Source organism: Centruroides vittatus, unplaced genomic scaffold (genome assembly GCF_030686945.1).
Source record: "Centruroides vittatus isolate TY-2023 unplaced genomic scaffold, ASM3068694v2 contig_658, whole genome shotgun sequence".
NCBI classification, from domain to species: domain Eukaryota; kingdom Metazoa; phylum Arthropoda; class Arachnida; order Scorpiones; family Buthidae; genus Centruroides; species Centruroides vittatus.
Window position 1 is genome coordinate 1691097 of NW_027122410.1, and position 15884 is coordinate 1706980.

The window sequence follows — 15884 nt, forward strand, 5'->3', positions numbered from 1 at the left end:
GCATAGAACATAAATTAAACATATAAGATTACAAAAATAATATACAATGACTATCACTACTAAAAGTAACAAAATTAATATACAAATAACTAATTGATGATAAACTAAACAATAATCAAAAAAAAAAAAAAAAAAAAGCTATACAAAGTGCCATTCATGTTGCAATGTTTCATCATGAACTATATAACTCAAGATTTTAGAAGGTTAACTGGTATTACCCACAACTCTGGTATATCAAGTGTGGTAGAATTTTTATATGCCTCCACCCAACTGCTTGTGGATGAAGAGCTTTCTCTGGTTAAATTGGTGATTTGCAGTGCTGGATTTATCTTGCTAAGTTTTACCATCATCAACCAGGTCAAAAGTGCATTATTTTCGTGATCCACTTTATATTATAAACAGGAATTAGTCTTCATATCACCAGCCATCCTGTACCTGGGTCCCTTTTCCTTATGTATTTGCCGTTTTTAGAAAATATAGTTATATACTGCCACGCAATTCCTCCACACTTGATATACCAAAGTCATGGGTAGTGCTATTTAGCTTTCTAAAATTGTAAGTCACTTAGTTCAAGATAAAACATCACAACATCCAGTATAGCTGTTTTTTGTTTAAATATTGTTTAGTTTGTTATCAATTATGTTCCATGCTCATGCATGAGAATCAATTTGAAATTGTTCTTTTTTTAGATTTCTAATGTTCCGTTTGCCATGTTGCCTGAAGAGGACAGTTATATACTATTCAAAGTACAGTAGAGAGTCGTTAATCGGAACCCCGGTAATCGGAACGATTTTCAGTCGGACTGTGTCGTGCTGAATCGAACGTTTTTGATACTAGATTTACTTCTAAAGTATTATTTTCATGTTTTTATATTCTTCAATATATTTATTTTGTTTGTACAAAATGAAGAAATAATTTTTAACGATACGATAGCCTCGATTATTATTATAAAAATTTTCGTTAGGCTTAAAATTGACGAAAATTCAACACGAAGCGACACGCAACAGAGAAAAATTTGAACATCAGACAGGTTAATATATTTTTTCGTACATAATCGGTTATCGGAACAAATCACTAATCTGAACAACCCCAGTCCCCAATTGATTCCAATTAACGACTCTCTACCGTACTCGTGAAATAATTATATTTTTCCATTTCAGCAGCATTCATGTCTTGTGGTGGAGGGATATACCCGGGCCCCTGTGGCAGTATCTTGGAAATTCGAGACGGAACAATCTCCCCCATATAGTTGTGAAACTGGATTGGCTGCACTGGATTTTCTTGCCTGCGTGCTGCACCAAAGAGCCACTGGAATTTTTTGTTTAGTCTAGCTCTTTCATCTCGAACAAATCTTGATGCAATACTGTGCAGCTTTCCAAGTTGGTCGTAGAGCGAGGTCGGGTCACAGATTTTGGCAAATTGCAGGTGGGCAACATATAATTTAAGTTCAACATCGGTCAAATATTGCATCAAGATTTGCCCGAGATAAAAGAGCTAGACTAAACAAGAAATTCCAGTGGCTCTTTGGTGAGGCACGCAGGCAAGAAAATCCAGCGCAGCCAATCCAGTTTCACAACTATACGGGGGAGATTGTTCCGTCCTGAATTTCCAAGATACTGCAACAGGGGCCCAGGTATAAACATATTTTTCTCTAATGCCAATAGACAGTGTGTGTCTTATCTTTTGTTATTAGTATTTGGCAGCTGTTGTTATTTACATTTTATTACAATAGGTTCTTTAAAAAATGATGACAACTTTAATCATTTCACTATACAGATATTGCATAGTTAATAATCATGATCTATATTTCAAAATTTAATATAAAATTATTTGTTCTTATTATGAATTCCTAGGCAAAATAGGGAGAACTTCAAATGGTTTCTATAAAATTAATGTTCTAATAATTATGTTATGTTTTCAAGGAACTCTAAATAAAAGTACAGTTCACCTGTTAAAAATAGATTTCAATAACCCTTTATTATATTATAAGAGATTAGGGTAACAATATAAACTATTCAAAAATTCTATAATTTTAACTACATAATGAATAATCAACATTCAAACTTTTTTACGAGATAGCTTAATCACAATGATACAAGTGCCATTTACGTACTAATAAATGCGAGCATGAATCTAAAGTAGATAATATTTATTCTTTTCTTGTCTCAGTTTTTCAATCTGAAAGATGTTTGTTACCGTTTTGATAATTTAAGTTCATTCCTTGGTAAAAAATATACATTTTTTATGTTTTTGTCATTGCAACGAACGTTTATATACTGTTTGTTTATTAACTGAAAAATTTTATCTGTTTGAAATCTTATTTATGTAATTTACAAAACTTCTTTGCATTTTCTGTAAATCTTTTATTTTTAACAAACGTTATTGCTGTATTTTAATATATATATCTATCTTAATATTTTTATAAACAACAACTTACAAAGTTAATTTCTTCAAATAATTCATCTTCTTTAGTACACTTTTTCTCATCGTGAGTTTTTAATGGTTCCATTGTCATCTCTTTAATACAATATTTCCTAAATAATAATATATTTGTTATTCATTAAAAACAGCATACATCAACAATCACAATTAGCATCATTTTAAATTAATTCTAACAGTTAATTTTGAAAAATTTTGTCTTTAAATCATAATTCTTAATTGTTCTTTAGGTTTTATGTATTTACTGAAATCATCTTATTAATCAAAAGTGGCACAATATTTTAATTTCTTACACATTCATTGCCATTGCTACCATTTGGCATTTTACTTCAAAAGTCAATATCTATTTACTCTACAGCAGAGGCTCTCAATCCGTGGTCCGCGGAACACGGGTGCTTTGTGAAGCCACTTCAAGTGTTCCGCGAAAAAACAAATATACAATTAAAAATTGTTGCAAAAGAAAAATCAATACAATGTAAAAATAATTTTTGTATGGGAATGTAATTATGCCAATGTCATCATTTACTAGACCGAGTGCACTTGATTTCAAAGGTTTGCTACCCCTGCTTTAAAGCTGATGTATTGTAAGTGTTTCGCGGAAAACAGTGTAAAAGTTTAGTGTTCCCTGACTTCGAAAAGATTGAGAACCAGTGCTCTACAGATACCATAAAAGGAAATTTAATATCTAAATGATAAAAAAAACTTATATTTCAAACAAATGTTTTTAATTTGCTTAATAGACCATCTTCAGATTATAATACAAATAATTCTAAATTGGATTCAAAATGCATTACAAAGTTTTGAATAAAACTTCAAATCACCTGACAAAAATTTAAAACGTTAAAAAAAATACAAATATATTAATACATCAAATAACAATAATAAACAAACAAAATAAAAAGCATTCTTATGAAAATAAACACTGCATACACAACCAATATCCATCAAGAAGAAACTACAAGAAGGCAAACGTTTTCATCCATATTTAACGATGAAGATCGTGCGATGCTTGTTACATATGAACGAAAACATGATCACGATGTAAATACTCAGACACCCAGTACTGACTCCAGCAAGTATATTTATTGGTAAAATAGACTGTTTTCGATCAGGGCCGCTACTAGCAACTGCAGGGCCCGGGTCAATCATAAAGTACAGGGCCCTTGAAAAATATGCATTATATAATTTTTACTGTTTTATTCAAAAAAAGAAAAAAATACTGTAGATATTTCTTTTATCTACATATACAAATACAATAAAACTACATTGTAATGTTTTTAATTATATAATATGTTTTAAAAAATTTGGAGATAAAAATGAAATTATTAATTATATCATGAAATTTATTCTGTGCTTTGCTTTCAGCAAAATCCTTACGTATTTTGTGGTTCAGTTGACAATAGTCATATCCAGGAAGGAATCTGCAGTTTAAACGACATTTTTAAAACATTGTAATGGAGTCGCATTAGTTATATCATTGCAGCATACAGTACAAAATATTTTAATTTTGTCATATAAACTGTCACCTTTAAATCCCAATTATCACAATTCCTCAGTGCTAAATGTAAATTCATATAATGATTCATAAGGTCATCCTTTATGAATCATTATATTGCTCATCATCTTTAATATTGAAGAAAACCAAAAATGTCACTATACTCTTCACTTTATTTAAATCTTTATTATGTAGAGATTATTTATTCGGCTACTGTTGCTTAAAATTAGTTCCCATAGAAATTTGTTTCGGAAGTATTTGTACTTCTATCCATTTCTTCGTAATCAACTAAACATTTTCGTTTTTTGATCTGACTTCTTTATATACAAGAAGAATGTCACATTTTGTACAAATTTCATTTGCTATTAATTTTGATTTTAATGAACCATTTTCTCTAAAATCTTTAAAATAATCTGTCAATCCCTTTAATAGTGACATTACAAAACTCAAATTGGTGTCAATTTTTGCACATTTTTACTTGTTTACTACAGATAAAAGATCACACTAAATAACACCGATAACACAAATTCAAAATTACAGTAATTTCGAATATTTTAAGTTTTTCAATTTTTTAAAATCAAATGCAACAAACAGGTTTTATGTCATTTTTGTCACATTTATTAACATTAATATTAAATACTTTAACGTTTAGTTCTTTTAAATTATTACCATTTTCTGTGCTATAAATGCCTAAAAAAAAAAAAGAGGGATAGCGTGAAAAAAATCAAAAGCTAAACTTCTTAAAATTGTAGGCACAAAACCGTGTTTAAAATTGTAGGCACAAAACCACAAAATTGTGTGCAGAGATTAAACTTCTTAAGGCTGGGGGTCCCGGGCAAGTGCCCCAGTTGCCCGGCTCTAACAGCAGTACTGTTTTCGATCACTTTCAGCAATCTTTGTCGGGCTATTATATGTTTCCATAAATCGGATGCTATTATTCAAATAACTTTTTTAAAACAGAATATTTTGTACGCCACGTGACGACATTCAAATTCAAAACATAAATGTGACATACTTAATGACAAAATATGACATACATTCAAAATATTTGTTTTGAATTTGAATATCATCACATGGCACATAGAATGTTCCATTTTTAAAAAATTGTTCAAATAATAGCATTTGATTTATGGAAACAATAACCTGAAGATGATTAGTGATCAGAAACGTTTGTTTTTTCCAATAAACATACCTGCTGGAACCAGTATGTAAGATATCCGAGTATTTATATTATTTTCCATCTTCTGAATTGCTTTTAACGATCACAGTGTAGTAATTTTTTAAAATTTTATTCCATTTAATGCACGAAATATATATAACATCAAATATTAATGTTTAGAAATTAACCAATTCAGGGAATAAGTATAGCCTCCTACTGTTTTAACGAATCGTGTAACCCACACCAATTGTTAGACAAGGCTATACTAAAATAGAAGCATATACAGTAGTGCACCGATTATCCGAAACAATTCGGGACCGGGGTTGTTCGGATAACCGATCATTTACAAAAAAAATATATTAAACACAAAACCGTACTGTATATATTCTGAATCACACGTCTTACAAATTAATACCTTACATAAAGTAGTACATTAAAGTAGGCCTACAGTTTAGGTTGGCAGGGAGGGAGCGAGTGCTGCAATGCCGCAGCACTAGCGGAAATTTGAATTTGCCGATCGGAACACTTTTGGTTAACCAATGTTTTGGTCGATTGGTATTTGGATAATCAATGCTCTACCGTACAAGTAAAAACAAATATCTCAACTTCGTCTATTTTGTGAATTTGTTATTTCTATAATTTGATTTATATACTGTAAAAATGATGAGGCAAGTAAGTGAACTAATGAATAGAACTTTGCAGGAATTTTCCTTCTACTTTGAAAACTTGGCAAAAATCACAAATGTAATTATTATTACATAAATTCCTAATAATATTACATTAATTGCAAGACTTGGAAGACACTAAACATTTCGTCTATTCGGAAATAAATCGAGCGTGAAGTCTTTTGCGTGTAATATGATTAATGAGAGAAGCACGTGCAACTCTTACAGTATTAAAAACACGTTATAAATAAACATGTCAATTTCACAGTAAATAAAATTTGAAAAATAATTGGAAAATTCTGTCGTAATAATTACCAAATTCTCTTGCGAAAAGTCTGATTACGATTTATTTTTACCTACAAACTTTAAACAATCTTATGCTTAATTTGTATAAATGAAAATATCCCTTTTTTAAAGTTATCATTTTAGTTTCGCTTTCCACTTCTATTCGAAATTTGTTTAAAGTCCAATCAGTGTTGCCAGACGAACAATTTTCTTTTAATAAAAAAAATATTTTATTTGTTCGTTAATAATTAAGAGCTTTTTAATAATAGAAAATAATAATAAAATTACAGTATAATTTTCATTCATAATATTTATTTTTTTCGTTTGATTAAAATATAATTTTGAATATTTAATTTATTCATCATATACAGTACCCTACCTTTGTTATTTTTTTCCTCCCCGCCCTGTGGGCACTAACAAGCCAATTCATTATAAATTGAATCAGGCCCACAATGGTGAGGGCCTACACGTATCAAGACTTGACCACTCCCGAAAAATTTTCTGGGAGTGTTTTCGATAAGTTCGTATTCACTCCTGGATCCCCAAAGCGGTAGGCTGACACCTAAACCGCTTGGCCATCCGGCCGTCAAAGACAGGCCGGCTTCTTCTTAGATGCTCTCTTCTAATAGAAGTTGGTGATGATTTTGACAAGTTTCTTTGACGTGAGTAATTCCAAACAACTGTTTAGAGTCAACAAGAATCATTCTTTCATGTAGTAATATGCACTTTGCTCTGTTATTTGCACTGTTACGCATACAACACGAGAAAGTATTGAAATTGTATCAAATTTGACTCCGGATTTTTGACGTTTTGAGACACTCGAAACTGAAAAAAGTCTAATAAAAAAAAAAAAAAGCGAAAAAATTCCACATGTGAACAAAAGTTCCTGTTTGAACTTTCCAAAAGTATAAGATAACATTACTGTACTTTAGAATAAAAGTAAGTATTTGACATTTGTATATTCATTTTTATAATTTTATTATTAAAAACACGAGATTATTTTATATTTTTAGGTAAAATATTTCGAATTGATTAATGTTTTGAAATAACTCGTGACGTATTTGTCGGAACGTCGAACGTTTGAAAGTAACGAATTGTTTGAATATATTGTTCGATTTTTCTATTGTCGGTCGCCATCTTTAAGGAAAAAAAATTTTAAGTGAAAAAAAGAATATCCAACTAAAGTATACATTACTCAAACTACGACACGAACACGATTGATATTCAACGATTTAATTGGTTATATTACGATCGCGTAATATATCAGGGGAAAAGGGCTTTTTTTCCTCTAGAGAACCCGAAAAATTCAGAAAAATTTTATTTTCAGTTTCATTCGCACCATTTATTAACGTACATGTAATCCACGGCTGTATGGTCGAGGCGATTAATAAGTAAACAAAGTAACTTTTTGCCGCTAAGATATAAACAAATTTAAACAACTCAGCTACAATTTGGCTTTTGTTTACACAGGCAATCGCTCGCTTTCCGGCGGTATGGTGAAGAGAATCCGAAGATAACTCAAGAGAATCCGCCTCCGTTTATATATTTTAATGTAAATTTTATAGCCACTACACAATAAAGTAATTAATGTAATGATCAGAAATTCCGTAACACATTACAGCAAATCAGCATTATTCGAATGGCATAAGTATTATAACTCCGAAGAGATTAAGAAAAAAATATAAATCATTTTTCTTTCAGAAACAAACCATGGAAATCAGCAGGTACGGTGGATCCAGTCATAAAATCTGCTCTGGCCACTTCACTAAAGTTCTGTGCGTCCAAAATTACAAGAGAAACTTTTTCTTCGTTGTCATCGTATAACACTGAAAATAATATCACTCCTTCGTCTTCCACAATAGAATTTGGTTTCTGAACAAAGATGGCCTCTGACGGAGCTGTATTAGGTTCGTTCCATTTCAGTATTGACTTGTTCTTAACGTCTACTTTGATCAAACATCTCTCTTCAATTGAAGCTAGTGATCCGATTCCATAGAAGTATCGATAAGGTTTACCGTTATGTGCTTCGTAATTGATCGTTGGTAAATCGATAAATTCGATTTCCTCGGCAATTAGGCTTTCGTACTGGCACACGACTTTTCCATCTTCTTGAACATACGCTTTTGCTTGCGAATATTCCAATTTAACTAAATTTTCTTCTGGATCAATGTTTTCGGATTTGGGAATGTTTAATGGTAAAACAAATCTCCTCGTGTCAGATTTCAGATTCTTATAAACCGTTTCGATTTGGGTAACGAGTAACGAAGGGACGAAATTATCGTCGAAACAACATAGATCAATAATGACGTGACCATTTTCCTCGTACGCATTTATTTGATGAAAGAACAGAAATGCCTTCGAAGTATACTTTGTTGGTAATATTTCTCCAGTCTTAGCATTTACTATATAAAAATAAGTCATTTCATTCGGATAATAATGTACACAATCTAATGCAGATTTGTTAGTTATTTTGATAGTGAGCATCTCAAAAAATGAAAACATGTATGGTTGCTCCACTAATATTACGTAATTTTCTGTCATTCCAAAGCTGTGATGGTAGCCCATAGAAAATCGATATCTGGAAGGAATGGAACAGATAATGGAGGCCTCTCGAAACATATCTTTGTCATTTTCCTTTGCAGGAAACTTCAAGACGTTGTAAGTGGGATACCCACCAACACTTCCACTACCCACATTGTAAACTGCTCCGTCACTAGAGTAATGAGCGTGAGCAGTTGCCATGAACACAGATACAAATTTTGATAAGTCGACTTTATCGAGTGTTTCAAGTGTCTTTACATCTATCCGTCTAATGAAGTTTGATTCTGTACATGCGTATACTTCGTCTGCGTATTTAGTAAAGCTAACAACATCGTTATCTGTCATTTCTGCAGGATAAAATATGGAGGAAATTCTTTGGTAGAGAGTTTTACACGGATCGGGAAAAGCCGTGGTGCCAAATTCCGAAACCACTATTCTCTGCGCAGCCATATTTTTCTTGTAACTATCGCTGTGTAGAAACCGATTCTGATAAGTAACGGATCCGTCGACGATATTGAACTTATGCATGAGAGCCAAACCGTCGAAAACGTGTTTATATTTATCTTGTCCTACCTCGTAAGCTCCCCCGCCGTTTCTTATAAGACAACCCTTCAGCCATGTTGGAATTTTACCAGTTACCGTCCCTTCGATTGGTTCGACGACGTCCTTTTTACACGATCTCTGTCCGTAGAACGACATCTTGATGACTTTTGACTTTCGTTTACACCTATTTTTAATATATTAGTTTATCTTTTATCTTATTAGAGCATCAGATATTTATTTCGGAATTCCTGATAGGATCTATTATCATTATCAAATTTATCAATATTTAATTACTAATAATCAAATTGTAACTCACCGTTTTCGGAAACAACAATAGGTTACATAATAATGAGGCAAGTACCAGACCAGGACTTTATTTAAAACTAATAATTTCCACAAACCACAGACAATATCAAAATCTTGTACAGCTTTCTCATAATAAAGAAAACGTTTTATCTCCTCCTCAAGCTATAAATAGTGTACAGCCAAACACAATTTCCTCGAACTTATCACTGACGTTTACCACCTTGGTCACCTGAAGCTCTCTCTCCTTTTGGTCCTGGCTGTTCCGCTTTTAATTGTTCATCCAGTGTAGCTCCGCACTGTCTAATTTACATAGGATGATGTTCCAGGATCGGGCAACGATGCAAACTAAGTTAAAAATTTTCGTTTTTTTGTTCTTTTGGTCATTGGTGCTTGGGAGTTTGTCCGTAACAACAAAAAAAAAAAAAAGGAACCAAGAAAAAGAAAAGAACAAAATAAAAATAACGCCCAAAACAAGGAATTAATGATCGGACATTGACTCCTTTTTACAGTTGGCTGGGTTCCTCCCAGCGACTGGATGATGTGTTTCATACGTCACGCATTTGATCGAGTTTTTGTACCTAGATAGGCCTATCATCCAATCATTAATTAGAAAGTGAAATACTTGCGCTGTTTAAATACTGTTTTATTGGATTATTTATTTGTAATACTGTTTATATTGTAATTTTTGAATTATGTTTAGCTTACAAATAAAATGCAGTAGATTATTTAGAAAAATATTTAATTAATTTGACTGAAAGTGAATAGTGAGAAGATAATAATCACGTAATAATAAGATCATTCGAAAGACGAGTATTAGTTAATATTTCTTGCGTTTTGCAATTTATTCTATATTTTATATTCATTTCTAACAACGGTTAAGAGTCTAGAGTGGCCTTCAGTATATTAATTAATATGGACTCGATGTCTCCCCTATTATAGATCCTATGGCTAAAAGTATTTTAGTTTTCGAATGTCTTTCGGCTGTCTTTAATAAATTCGTGCAAAAGAAATTATATCAGCTCGAAAATAAACTTATTATCAGCTTAGTTCAAGTGTTTTCAGTCTGATAGTGATAGATCAATTGATTTATCTGAATATCAATAAGTTTGTTAGAGGTCGTTTGAGGTCAGTGGACGAATTTATTTTTTTATTATAGGCTTAATTTGGATATTAAATAACATCAACATATTGTATACAATTACGAGAAATTGTGTAAAAATAAATCCAAGTTTAATGCAAGAAAAGATGGGAAAACTATCAGAAAGATAGGATTAAATGTAGTAATTTTTCCAATTTAGAATACTATTTACCTTATAAAAAGTGAAATTCTAATAGACAAGGCGCCAACACGGCTTAAAAGAACTGGAGGGATCTTCTCTTCGCTCCCGGACAGTAAAAGAATTTCACGAAATTTATTAATTCGTCGTTTTGATATTGGACCTCTTTCTAAATCTAATACAATAGTTTCCAAGAATCAGTCACTCCGTAACACTATAAATACGTTAGCTATTAACTTATTAGAGGCCCTATATAGTAAGAGGTTGGCATTCTGCAAATCACCAATTAAATTTAAATTATAAATCTTACCGTCCATTACTGTATAGAGTTATAGGCCATACCAACAAGACAAGTCTAGAGATTTGCCCTAGATTTAGGGGATTTTAGTAGCGTAAATTTTGGGAAATGTAGGGGAATTTTAAAGGGATGTATCTCATACAATTTGTTGCCACTTATAGTAGAATTCATTCACTCAATAAAATATTTTATGGTTATCTTAAGTGTGTGCTCTCTTTTATCGCCATTCAGCGCTATGGGAACTAAGAGGGTCTTTTTAGCCAATCCTATTGTGGGTCCAACAGTTCAACAACACGAAAAATCTTTAAGGCGTATAGAAAGAAGACTACGGTCTACACAACGGGTTACTCATGGATTCGTATTGGGTACACGACTATAAGTTTGAGGGCCACATTACTACAAAAGTCTTGAAATACTGAATCAATTTTAACCAATAAATAAATATATACTGTATTTATATATATTTTATAATACAATTTTCGTCAAGAAATTGCAAATTTAATAACAATTTGCTTTTAATATATATATAATAAATATAAGTATAGATATAGGTAAAGTAATTTTATATATAATATTATATTACCTTTATAGGCATTTTATGCATAAAATACAGATAAAAATGTAAAAACAAGCTTTGTTTTGGGAATCGAGAACGTATAAATCCATTTTATATTGTTTCTTATGGGAAAGTTCGTTTTGATTTTACAACAAATCGGTTTTCGAACAACATTAAGAACTAATTAAGTTCGATAACCGAAGCTCGCACTATCTATCTAAGTTATAATCAAATTTATATTTATGTACCGGTACAGTATTATTCAACCCACCGACCGTCGGGTCGCCTATTCGGAAGTTACAGAGAATGCCAGATAATTTCGATATTTCACCGAAATTAACCCCACACTCGATTTAAGTATAGTTATGAGACTGTAATTGGCAACATTAAAATCGTCCGGAATGCCGTCATCGCTAGAAAACTCGGTAATCCGTCACCCAATTTTTACGCAACTTGTTTTATTGGGAAACTACACTCCACACATCCCTACTGTCGTCCGTCTGTTCTGTCTTCGTTAATCTCGAGAACGGAGTTAGATGAAAATTCAAACTAGACATGAAAAACTTAGGTCGGATACTCGATTGACTATATACGAACGACGGCCGGATGTTGCAAAGTTGATTAACGAACTGAAAAAATCTTTATTAACTTTTTATAAAATTTATTTGTGCGAAGGTAATGACGACATTTTGCTATAATGGGACAATTTCCTATGCAACAGTACAATATACAGTAACCATTAGTAGCTTGTAGGACTTTCTCTTTCCACGATATATGCGGCGATATACTCGTACGGGGAAGCATAGAGGCATTGTTTGCTATTCTGTGGCTGATTTGTCCTCTGTTTGGCAACTGACACTAATAGTTGGCCGAAGCTGGTATTCTATATGTTCCCCAAATGCTCGATGTGACAAATCTGGAAATTGGACGGGCCGAACAAGTATGACAACGTCACGCAGGTATTCCTGGGAAAACCTAGCTGTGTTCGGCCTAGCATTAGCTTACTGGAAAATAGCAGCGTGCAACCCTACCAAGAAAGATAAATGTTTAAAAGAAAATTAAATGTGGAATATTGCGAAAGAATATTTTAATTTGGTGCAAAGGCACCTTTATAAATTGCTCCAAAATTTATTCGTCCAAAGTACAGAAGAAGATAAATTATTAAATGCAATAACTCCCGAAAGACCAAGTGAAGACAAAGGTATTGTTTTAGTTACAATTATTATTCGTCATTTAAAATCAAAAATCACAAATAATGCCCTGATTTTAGACAAATTTTATTATTTATAAAATAAAATACATTTTCTAACATTGTCTTGCGTTTTTAATATACTGCACGACTATAGTTACAATCTGTGAGAAGCCTCGAACATCAATAGACACACAAACATTCGAAATAATCTTTCGTTATGTTCTAAACATTAATTTCTTTTTATTTATGTCGCCTATAGAAATTAATATTTACATATTATATTTTTCTAGTTCTATATTATTTAAACTTTATCTAATTAAAAATAAATTAATTTATTCTCTTGGAATAAAGAAATAAATTTCTTTTTCCGACAATACATACATGACGTGTATGTATTGTCGGATATTAGGATGTATTGTCTTTAGGATGTCGGATGTATTGTCTTTATACAATAATTTATTCTTTGTTCTCCACGTATAATGTGTGTATATTATTTGTCATATGTTACACAATACAAATACACAGCAAACATTACGAATTTCAATCGTGGTAATTGCTAACCGAATCGATAACATTAGCAAGATATTTGCGTGTAGAAAACAAATTCCAGAAATGGAAGGCATTATGACGTGACAGAAAAGTGAATTGTGATTGTATGACACGAACGAGACAAATATTGACACCAAATGTTTTTTTTATTTATTTCGGGTACCTAATTTTGATTGGGTCAAAAAACTCGTTTTGCTAAATTACTATCTTCAAGTCTTCTGCGAAGAGTACGATATGGAATGTTAAATTTTTTGCTCGCTGGATAGTAGTTTAGACGATTAGTATGTACTATTTCAGCTGAAAGTAAGTCTTGTTCAGCCCACTGGCGTCAGTTTCCCTCCTTTTGTGTTCAGCAGGCATCTAAAATTAATAAACTAATTAAATTCATAATAAAATATTTCATAAAGAGTACGCATCTCTCCCAAACCGTACGAGAGAAATTTATATTTTAGATTAAAATTATTAGGAGAATTTCTGGCTTCGACTACACTACAACTAACTAACCCTACTTTCACAGGAAACAGAAATATCACATAAACGCATTCAAATTTCACAGCTTTTCGTAAGAATGTAAACGTGGCAAAAAAGTTTATAGTGCGATGATAAACAAAAACTTACTTTTAACGAAAAAGTCGCCAAAACAACCGTGCGAAAACTAATGAAACACAAGAACGTTAAGCACAGCTCACCATTAAAATGAGTAATGACGTGTTTTACTGAGTATTATTTGAATAAACCATCTCTAAGCATCTCTCTCGGTTTAACCTTATATAAATAAACATATATATAACTCGTCTCTACTTTCAAAATTAAGCATTTTTCTTTTTAATAACAATTAAAAAAATATAAAGTTTTTTATAACAAAACGTGATAACAGATGGAGCAACACACAATTTTATTTATTTATTTATAATAATATAAAAGTTATTTTTTAAATCAAATCTAATAACAGCCAGGAAAGTTACGCTACTCGTTGCTAGATTTTTTTTCATTTGTTAAAAAGTATTTGTTGGTTTTAGCTTAAAAACAAGCTTTAAAAACAATAAAACTAAAAATTTAAAATTGCTGATTTCATTTTTTTCCTCTTTATACGTCTTTTATCGGAGACAAAGGAAAACAAACAAATACTATTAAATCCTCCCATTGCATTTTTATAGGGTATTTAAAAGTTTTAACAACTTAGTCCACCCGTTACTGTACGAATTTTAATATTAATATTCTATAATTAGAATGTTTCATTTCAAATGTAAACTCAATTTTAAGAATTATTTTCTTTACATTTGTTTAGAATGGAAATTTTTCCTTTCAAATCGATATTATTAACGAATGGAACATACAAATCGACGTTCGTCTCATACAAATGGAACTATTTGTCTAAGAATCTATTTTCGTCCATATCGATTTCAAGCTTTGCAGTTATCAAATAACTCTTCCTGTAGCCAATAAAATCTCATTAGTTTTGAATTTTATTTTTAATAATAGGATTCGACTCGTTCTATCTGTTTACATTGGACCTTGAAAGATTTCTAATAAATTTACGAATATCCTGATGCGTAGAATTATATAAACGCTGTGTGCTGGGTCCCTCCCTACTCTTAGAAGTATAAACGATTTAGTACTCGAGAGAATCACGATCTATTCATTCTATAACGTAGAAACTGGCATTAATTTTGAAAGAAAATTATCATTTAAGGTACCCGAAGAAGTTCATTTATATTCACATCACATTTAAATAATTGGGACTATTGTTTAATTTCGGCAAGAACAAACATGGAAGAAGAGATTGAACTATGTTTGAGATGTTATCTGCGACCGTTGCTATCCATAGCCTTAGTGTTTGGTGTGGATCCTTTCTCCCAATGCAACTGCCAATGTTCCTCTAGAAGAAATCTTCTGACCAAGTTCCTGAAAGCCTTTTATTTCAATTTGATAGAATACATTTCCTATCTTTATTTATCTATGTTCATTTTACTTAATATTCCAGGAATGGACGAGTACGTTCCTTGTTCTGCAGTTTTCAAGATAATCGGGGTAGACACGACTATACTGAAATTAGCCATTAATCTTTACATACTGATGTACACGATAATGAATAGTTCAATGAAAAGAAATAAGATAAGTACAACAACTAAACTAAGAAATATTACGAATTACGATAGAGAAGGTTTGAATGATCGATTAAAAAAGCATTGCATGTCTGCAATTATTGCAATTTCTTGCTCCATCGTAGTAAACCGAATTCTAATTACCTTGTTTTTTTATCTCGCTTTCAAAGCAGGATATAACTCATACTATGAAGCCATTTTGTGTAACGTAACAACGGGGTTGGCTATAACGTATCTCTCTGCTGGACAACAAAGTATGATACATATCTTTATCTTGGTTGTTACGATAATTAAAACTGGATTTCTAAGTTTATCCAAAGAACTTTTATTAATTAATAAGAACAAAAGAAATTTGTTTTATCAAATACAATCGATAATGCTTTGTCACGACCAATTGTGGCTATTTATTAATCACATCAACAAAATGTATGGCGTTTCTTTTCTTGTAAATTACTTTGTTCTGATGTTCCTGAC

At 31.6% G+C, this 15884-nt stretch overlaps 2 protein-coding genes across 2 annotated transcripts in view; both read right to left on the reverse strand.

Annotated features, from left to right (window-relative positions):
• LOC136980020 (uncharacterized protein DDB_G0287625-like) overlaps positions 1-6205 on the reverse strand; it is a 43824-nt gene extending 37619 nt beyond the window's left edge. The window contains exons 1-2 of the mRNA XM_067276069.1: positions 6074-6205; positions 2438-2534 (exon numbers count right to left, since the gene is read on the reverse strand). Coding sequence (XP_067132170.1) covers positions 2438-2515 — 78 coding nt within the window. The 5' untranslated portion in view covers positions 2516-2534; positions 6074-6205. The remainder of the gene's footprint in view (positions 1-2437; positions 2535-6073) is intronic.
• Positions 6206-7706: 1501 nt separating this feature from the next.
• LOC136979984 (carotenoid-cleaving dioxygenase, mitochondrial-like) lies at positions 7707-9284 on the reverse strand. Its single transcript, XM_067276007.1, has one exon. It carries the CDS (start codon positions 9281-9283, stop codon positions 7730-7732), a length of 1554 nt encoding a protein of 517 aa, XP_067132108.1. The 5' UTR covers position 9284; the 3' UTR covers positions 7707-7729.
• Positions 9285-15884: the final 6600 nt, after the last annotated feature.